At 36.8% G+C, this 9560-nt stretch overlaps 1 protein-coding gene across 1 annotated transcript in view; it reads right to left on the reverse strand.

The window, feature by feature from the left end:
* The window catches only part of SCAMP1 (secretory carrier membrane protein 1), a 116229-nt gene that overhangs the window by 18483 nt on the left and 88186 nt on the right, over positions 1–9560 (reverse strand). Inside the window, exon 7 of the mRNA XM_008067631.2 lies at positions 1356–1457. Within this exon, the coding sequence (XP_008065822.1) occupies positions 1356–1457 (102 nt within the window). The remainder of the gene's footprint in view (positions 1–1355; positions 1458–9560) is intronic.

Consider the following 9560-nt stretch of genomic DNA (forward strand, 5'->3'; position numbering starts at 1 on the left):
TCTTCCCCCTAAGTTTGCACTAAAAAAGCAAAAGAAACGATTTCAACTTCACAAGAATAAAAAACACTTGTGCTGTTAAAGCAATGTGTCTTTTAATTAAACATTTAAAGTATTTCCTTTCCCTCAAATGCCAAAGACTAGACACTACTTAAAATAATGAAAACTACTTTTTTCTGAGAACTGATTTAAAATAGCTATACAAATTCTCTGCATGCATATATGCCCATCAGGAGCTCTGCAAAACTGCCAAGAGCTGTCTGACACCCAGTCAGTACTCCTTCAGCAGTGGCATACTTAATTTAAGTCCTCAGCACACCATGTTGACTTCAGTTTATGTACACAGTACAACAAAGCTGCATCACACGTGCTTTTGACATCTAAGAACTCAGTCAAATACAATCACCATAAAAGAAAGAGGGAAGGGAGGGATAATTTTAGAGATGTGTACTCTTCCACCTGCAATGCGCTCAGGAAATGTTTGCTCAAGAGTGTAAGAAGAGAGACATAAATCTGCTACTACCTATTAGCCTGGGTCCAGACAGTCTGTCCCCCACTGAGTGAGCATCCTGCCATGGTAAATAAGAATGACTCTGCTGTTTATAGACGTGTGTGTGTGTGTGTGTGTGTGTGTGTGTGTGTGTTGGTAAGTCTCCCTTTCAAAGACAATTGTCTATGCATACAAAAATATATGTGTTTGTATAACTAAAATCATGCTTTACACATATTGTGACCCTTTCTTTAAAATCCTTGAAGTTCTTTTCTGTCCCTTCTACAATCCCTGGTCTCCTATCTCTCTGACCACTTCTCAGTCTTCTGGGCACTCCTCCTCAGTGCCCATTGCAAACACATTTTATTTAAACTAGATACAGTGTGCTGTTTTTAACAAAGAGAGCATAATCTTTCTTTCTTTTTTTTTTAGTTGGAGTCTCACTCTGTCGCCCAGGTGGGAGTGCAGTGGCACATTCATGGCCACCACAGCCTCGACCTGCTGGGCTCCAGCGATCCTTCCGCCTCGGCCTTCCAAGTAGCCAGAACTACAGGCGCACGCTACCATGTCTGGCTAATTTTTTATTTATTGCAGAGACGAAGTCTCGCCAAGTTGCCCAGGCTGGTCTCCAACCCGCAGACTCAGGCAATCCAGTCGCCTTGGCCTCCCAAAGTCCTGGGATTACAGGCTGAGCCACCAAGACCAGCCTATCGTTCTCTTTTAAAGAGAATGGTTTGTACAAAACTTCCACAGAACATTGCTTTTGTTTACTTTTGCTAGTCCAGCTTTTCTGTGTTAACTACTTTGGAAAGCAAAAAAATTGTATAAAGATATTAGATTAATAGCTTAAAACTAGTAAATAACTTACCAATTGCCCCAATTATGAAATCCTGCAGCCTGAAGAACATGTACAGCAAACTGACAAATATAGACGAAGAAGAATACAAAGAATCTGAATGAACTGTCACTCCTAAAAAAAAAAAAAGAAAGAAAGAAAAAAGGGGAAAGGGAGAAAGAAGATGTCATTTTTTTTCATTACCTTTACATTCATATGCAGACTGACATTCAAACCTTAAAAAACAATACAAACCAAAAAAGTGCAAATACCTGAGGTTTTAATTTAATATTATGTGAACCCTTCATGCAAATACATATCATATCATTATTCCAAACTCACTTTGTCCTTTCAATTTCCAACTGCGCCAACATCCATCTTGACATTGTTTTCCTTTTTTTATTAAACAGCATCATAGAACTATCATTAACATACAATAGTGGCAAATATTTAATACAGCAATTTGATCATTTCTAACAAAGTATGTAACCGGACCTTCCCAAGCATATCCCAAAAGCTTCTTTGGGCCCCCTGGGAATCCCTTCTCTTCATCTCTCCTTCTCTGCCCAGTGCCTTCTGTCACTACAGTTGGCCTATTTTAGAGTTTCCTACAAATGGGATCATACATTAAATACTCTTTTGCCTTGTCTGGTCTCTTTAACTCAGCACAACTCACCCATTTTGTGACATGTATCAAAGGTTCATTGCCAGGTAGTATCACACTGTGTTTATTCATCACTGTTGATAGACATTTAGGGTGTTTCTAGTTTTTCACTATTACAAACAAAGTTGCCACAAATATTCATGGGTAAGTCTTCACAAGGACATATTCTCCTTTTCTCTTGGGCAAATACCTGCAAGTGACTGGCTGGAACATATGGTAGGTGTGTACTTAACTTTTTAAGAAATTGCCAAACTCTTTTATAATGGGTTGTTCCATGCCATGTTCCTCTGGCAGTGTATGAGTATTTTAGCTCTTCCACATCGCACTAACACTTGCTATAGTCAGTCTTTTAAATTCCAGTCATTCTAATAGGTATACAGTGGTTTCAATGTGCATTTTCCTAATAAGTAATGTCAAGCACCTTTTCATGTGCTTTTTGTCACTCATAAATCATCGATGAACTGTTTATTAAAATCTTTTTCTTATGTTTTAAATTGGATTAAAATATATTTTTACAACACATAAAATATATAATCTATGTCCATATTTTTTAAAATATAAAAAATATATTTTTTAAAGTTAAAAAAAATATGTTCAGGAAATATTCTTTCAGATATATTCTTAGCAAAGATTTTCTTCCAGTTTCTGGCTTGTCTTTCCAGTCTCTTAAGAATGTCTTTTGAAGAGACGTTTCACCTTTTTTATGAATTCTAGTTTATCTACTTGTTCTTTTATGGATCTTGATTTTATTGTGGTTTTTGAGAAAACTGTGCCAAAGCCAAAGACACAAAGATTTTTTCCCCCCTATTTCCTTCTAGAAGTTTTATATTTTCAGTTTTACATTTATGTCTATGGTCCTTTTGGAGTTAATTTTTTAAAATATCATACAAGGTATAGACTAAAGTTATTTTTTTTTCCTGCACAGGTATATCCAATTGTTCCAGCATTATTTCTTTTTAAAAAGACTGCCCTGTCTTCATGGCATTGCCTTTGTACCTTTCTCAAAAATCAGTATTCTATATATGGGTGGGTTTATCTCTGGACTCTCTAATCTGTCCCATTGTTCTATTTGTTTACCTTTATGTCAATATTTTGATTACTGGAGCTTTCTAACAAGTCTTCAAAATAGATAGTGTAGTCCATCAACTTCACTGGTTTTTTTTTTCTCAAAGTTATTTTGACTATTCTAAGGCTTTTACACTTCCATATGCCTTTTAGAATCACCTTGTCACATTTCTATAGAACAGCCTGCCAGGATTTCGACTGGGATTGCATTGTATCTATAGTTTCATTTTGAGATAACTCACATCATAATAATATTAAGTCTTCTGACGCATTAAAAATATATCTGTCTCCATTTATCTTTTCTATATAGATGGTCATGTGAACAGTTTTACTCCCCCTCCCCCGCCAGAGGTCTCACTCTTGTCCCCCAATCTGGAATGCAGTGGCATGATCACAGCTCAATGAAATCTCCAACTTCTGGGTTCAAGCAATCCTCCCACCTTGGCCTCCTGAGTAGCTGAGACTAACAGGTGTGTGCCACCAGGCCTGGCTAATCTTTTTTTTTTTTTTTTTTTTTTGTAGAAACAAAGACTCCCTATGTTTTTCATGCTGGTTTTGAATTCCTGGGCTTAAGCGATCCTCTTGTCTCAGCCTCTTTTATTTCTGTTTCTTACCCGATTATACCAACCAGAACCCAGTTCAATAGTACTACAGAAGTGGTAAGAATGGACATCCTAGGCCGGGCTCAGTGACTCAGCCTGTAATCCCAGCACTCTGGGAAGCCAAGACGAGTGGATTGCCTGAGCCTGCGGGTTCGAGACCAGCCCAGGCAACTTGGCAAGATCTCTTCTCTACAATAAATCAAAAATTAGCTGGGAGTGGTAGCATGAGCTTGTCGTTTGGCTACTTGGAAGACTGAGGTGGAAGGATCGCCGGAGCACAGCAGGTCGAAATTGGGGAGGCTGTGAGTGTGCCACTGTACCCCAGCCTGGGTGACAGAGACTCCAACTCAAACAAACAAAAAAGAATGAGCATCCTTATACTAGTCCTGACCTCAGCTAGAACACTTTTAGTCTTTCACCATTAAGTATGATGTCAGCTGTTAGCTCTAGTTATTATAGATGTCCTTTATCAAGTTAAGGAAGTTCCCTTCTATTCCAAGTTTATGTAGTGTTTTCAGCATGAAAGGAGGTTAGATTTTGTCAAATGTTTCACTGCATCAATTAAGATGATCATATGGTTTTTCTATTTTAGATTGCAATACGGTGAATTGTCATTAATTAATATTCTAATGTTAAACAAACCTTGAATTCTTGGAATAAGCTTCATCCACTATTTCATCACACAGGCAGTATTTGTCCTCTCAAAACCCTTGCATAAGAAATCTTTACCATTTATTCTAGCTGAAACATCCCACTTCAGCAGTTACTTATTATCTGCCCTGGCTTGTCTTCACTCTTCCACTAGGATCCTCCCTTCAGTGTAAAAGTACATGCAAAACTTGGTCATCTTCAAGTAGCCCTCCTTTAACCCCATCCCCCCCAAAACTTTTACCCTTCTCTGTCTCCCTCCTTTTCTTTAGTATAAAAGTCTTAAAGGAGTGACCACCACTGATTTATTTCCTCTACCTCCCTCTTCTCAATCCACTGTGACTTGACTTCTTACATTTCCTTGAGAGGTCCTTCAAAGTCATAGGTAATCTGTGAATTTTCAAACAAAATTTCTCCGTTTCTACTCTTGTATGGTCTTTGACACTAAAGATCCTTTTCAAACTCTCTTTGCCCTTGGCTCCAGCAATTTTACTTCAAATTCTGTCACATCTCTGATCTAGACTTTCTTATTTTTAGATCTACCTCTTCTATGTCAAATAGTGAAACTGTTTTACAGAAAAGCTCCCTAAATGATTCTTGTATTTAATGTTCGAGAATTACCAACCACAAAATAAAGTCCAAATAATGTAACACAACACATATATCTCTTCATAAAAGTTATCTACAACTTCTGTTCCAGCTTTTCTAAACTGAGAATAACATTGCTATCTCAATGCCTTTATTACTACTGTGCCGAAAATTCCCAACACAGTCCTCTTTGCTGCCTGGCAAACAAGTACTCACCTTTGAAGATGAGTCACTAAATCCAGCCCACACTCAGACAAAGACAATTAGGGAATTCCCTTCTTCTCCACTTATTTATTAACCACTTACTTATATCAGTATAAACTCATGGATATTCATTTTATTCTTTAGGTTAAATTAAATACTATCATTATTTATTCTGTTGCTCAAATTGTTCCTGCTTAAGACATTTCAAATCTGTTTATTTGTTTAAGTACTTAATGACTTACTAGTTTTATATCTGTCCTGCCCCAGGCTACTGAATCAAGCTGTTTCCCTAAGGTGCAAACAAGCAGAGTTTAATGGTTCATTAACAATGTTCTCTAGATCAGTTTTAAGCTAAAAGGTTCCACATTTGATAGAAATTATATCAGTAATATATTACACCAAAGTTGGTATTATTTAATAACCATATAGCTTAGAAAAATTACCAATGAAAACTAATCAACAACAAAATCCACAGCACAAAGTGCTATTTTTAAAAATAACAGATAGAAACCTCATGTATGTCTCATCTCTCCAGGCTCATTAAGTAAGCAAACTATCACTTTTAATAATCTTTTTTTTTTTTTTTTTTTTTTACGGTTTTGAAACAGGGACTTCTAAAATATATTTCCACTTCCCTGTCTCTTTGGCAGAAAATGAAAAATATAACCTAATATGTTTTTTCTTGGTAGAGTTTTTGCTGTCATTATTTATATGTAAAAAAATCAGACTATTAAAATGGTTAAAATCATACATATAGCATAAACTCTCAAAGGGTTTCTCACACTGAATGATTCTATAGGCTGCACATTAGCTATTTCAGTTACCTCAGTTCCTAATTCACAGATATAGTCTAGAAGCTAAAACTGCCTAATTATAATATCGTGTTAAAAAATCTCTTAGAAGGTACTGAACATATTTTAAAAATCAAGCAGTCCTACTAAAAAACTATTTCTTTTTTTTTTTGAGTTGGAGTCTCACTCTGTCGCTCAGACTGGAGTGCAGTGGCTGCTCCCGGCCACCGCAGCCTCGACCTGCTGGGCTCCAGTGATCCTTCCGCCTCAGCCTTCCAAGTAGCCGGAATTACAGGCATGTGCTACCATGCCCGGTTGATTTTTTGATTTATTGTAGAGATGAGGTCTCGCTGCCCAGGCGGGTCTCGAACCCCCGGGCTCAGGCAATCCACTCACCTCAGCCTCCCAAAGGCGTGGGATTACAGGCTGAGCCACCGAGCCCGGCTAAAAAACTATTTCTAAAATATTGCTTTCAAATACAAGTGGAGGTATGTAAAAATTGATCCACCTTCCTCTTTTATACGTAGTTAGCACATACAAATGTACAGTTTGTATATGAAACTGATCACATAGAAACCTCAAAGTCTTTGAAACCCACTTTGTTTACTTTTATTTTAAACAATAAAACTTAAATAAAAGATATTAACTAGGCTAGATATCTTTCTCAATAGGCCTTTTTTATCTTATTTGTTTAACAAACTTTTCTGTTCCTGGACAAGGAGACAATAAAATTCATTTCATTGTACACTGATCACTAACAGGAATGATTTTAAGACATGTCAAAGTTCTCTAAGATATAAATTCTACATCCCAGCTCTTGTTTAACTATCTGGACTCTTATCTCTAAGAGAGTAAAAAAATATTCCTCTACCCGATCTAAATTACTGTAAATGCAAAAATCAGCAAAATTCAAATTAGAAAAAAGTTTGCCTTGTTTTTTTAACTATACAGTCATTGAAAATATTGATTTTTTTGGTATTAAAATAATATTAAAAAGTGAATCTTACACGCCTGTGCAAACAATTTTACAACATGAGGTTGCATCTCTTCTGAAAACCTAAAATTTACTAAGGACTGACATGCAAAAACCTCAGTTTGTCACAGTGCTAAAAAGCATATTAACTATAATTTCCAACTGTGGAAAACTGTAAAATGTAATTAACAAACTAAAACAACATAATCACCACATGGCTATTAAGTTACTTTGAGATGCTTCTGGGAAGAGCCAGGTAAAGCAGAGGCCCTCTAAAGCACCTGAAGACCCAGGAGGAAGGCTGCACCTTGAGCCAGAATCAGAAAAGGTCCAGGAGAAAAACATCACCAGGCAGAAGGACCTTTAGAATCATTCAGAATCCAAGGGGTGGGTCTTGCATGCAGGAGGAAATTGGAAGCACACTTTAAATAATTCAGCTTGTGCACAGCCGTTTTAAACCAAAGAAAGAATAGAAGTATAGTTAGAAAAACACTATAAACTGATTTAAGCTAAGTGGTTTAGACTGTAATCTGCCTCAGTTCACAATGAAGTATTTATGGTATCATGAATATTTATTCATAATAAATCCACCTAAGTAGTTTGTCTCCTCATCAGAATAAATAAATAACAACTTGTCATCCTGGCTCTTTCAGATCAAAGTCTACTGAAAAACTGGATTTCAAACAAGCAAGTGGTTTTTTTTTTGGCTTAATGTCTTCTACAATCAAGTTGCAACAGTTTTAATAGAAAAGTTCTTCCCTAAATTATCATAGTAAACCTCAGAAAATGCATTTATATGATCTCATAATGTTTATTTCACATGCCAAATCAATACTTAAAATATTAACCCTTTGCACTCGGATATCCCCTCTGTAGCAAAACACTTGGATGTCCCCTCTGAGGGGACATCATAAATCTAGCAAGCCACTCGGATATGCCCTCTTAAGGGACATTAAAAAATTGCTGGTGATTATATAATACAAACTTATGCCAGCACAAATTTTTCACAAATGTATGTTTCCTTGAAGTTTTCCATTCAAATTCCACAAAAAAGTAAATAAAGAGATGGAATATATACTGAGATATACGTTAAAAAAAAATCTGCCATTAAGTAGAAACAGAATATGTGAAGTGCTTTCACAGTAGTGCACAGACTGGACAATAAACTAAATAATATTAATGTGGAAGGAAGAAGACTGCATTGTCTACTCAAATAGAAAAACACCAGGTGGAAGATGTCCAACAAATAACTTTTTTTTTTTTGAGTAGGAATCTTACTATGTCACACAGGCTGGAGTGCAATGGCATGCTCACAGCCACTGCAGCCTCGACCTGCTGGGCTCAGGCGATTTTGGGCTCAGGCGATTTTGTACAACATGTATCAATAAACCTGCAATGCATGTTGGTGTCTGTTTCACAAGTTACCACAAGTTAGATAAATATAAGATATAAAATTCTGATTTTTTTTGGTCATATACAAGTTCCCCAATGATGTGCAAAATTCCATTATAAGTCAAATATCATCACAATAAAATAATTGGTTCCAATGCTATACTATTTAATATGAAGTGATTTATTTTTCACTATTTCGTACAAATGTGTGGTCGAGTTGCTGGTAGGTGATCCACAAAGGCATCTCCAAGTGCAAAAGGTTAATTACTACTACAGTTTGAGGGAGCAAGGAAAGACAAAGTATTTCATGATTTCAAAAGTGCTAACAGAAAATAAGGGGCATAAGCATCTAAATGCTTTTACCTTTGGCAACTCAGCAAGAGGGTAAGAGCATGTGGCTTTCTACCCTTCTCTGTCTTCCTCCTTTCCTTCAGTAATAAAAGTCTTAAAGGAGTGACCACCACTGATTTATTTCCTCTACCTCCCTCTTCTCAATCTACTGTAACTTGACTTCTTACATACTGCTTGAGAGGTCCTTCAAAGTCACAGGTAATCTGTGAATTTTCAAACAAAATTTCTCCATTTCTACTCTTGTATGGTCTTTGACACTAAAGATCCTTGGGTTTGAATCCAGAGTCTCCTGCTTAATATTGTGTAACTTTGGGCAAAATGCTAGGTCTGAAGATTTTTCCATTTGCAAAATGGGGATAAAAATGGAACCTGCTCAGATATAAAAGAATACATGTAAAATGCTTAGCTGGGGATGTACAAGCACAGAGTAAGCAATTAATAAGTGTTGCTTATTGGTAGCTCTATTACACTAGTATAATACTGCATCAAAATAAACAGCTTTGCTTGCAGAAATAATATTCTGCTCACAGAAATGGCATTAGGCAGTTGATAAGATACTGAAAATTTCTGGGATATGATTGGTAACAATCACAACTATTAGAATCAAGTAATATGTGAAATTCTGAATGATGTACAGGCATTAGAATAAAAAGAAATGTAATAGGCACAGCTACTTTTCTTGTCTTCCTTACGTGGGGGACCCAAGACTATCAAAACCAGCTCCTCTAATAACTCTGTGCTGAAATTAATTCTTTCCCCAGATCAGGGATTCTATAAATAGGTTTGAAAAGGTTAGCAGCCAGGCTCGGTGGCTCAGCCTGTAATCCCGCGCCTTTGGGAGGCTGAGGTGAGTGGATTGCCTGAGCCCGCGGGTTCGAGACCCGCCTGGGCAGCGAGACCTCATCTCTACAATCAATCAAAAAATCAGCCGGGCGTGGTAGCGCATGCCTGTAATTCCGG

The sequence above is a fragment of the Carlito syrichta genome, unplaced genomic scaffold (genome assembly GCF_000164805.1).
Source record: "Carlito syrichta isolate Samal-C Ts95f unplaced genomic scaffold, Tarsius_syrichta-2.0.1 Scaffold309724, whole genome shotgun sequence".
Taxonomy (NCBI): Eukaryota; Metazoa; Chordata; class Mammalia; order Primates; family Tarsiidae; genus Carlito; species Carlito syrichta.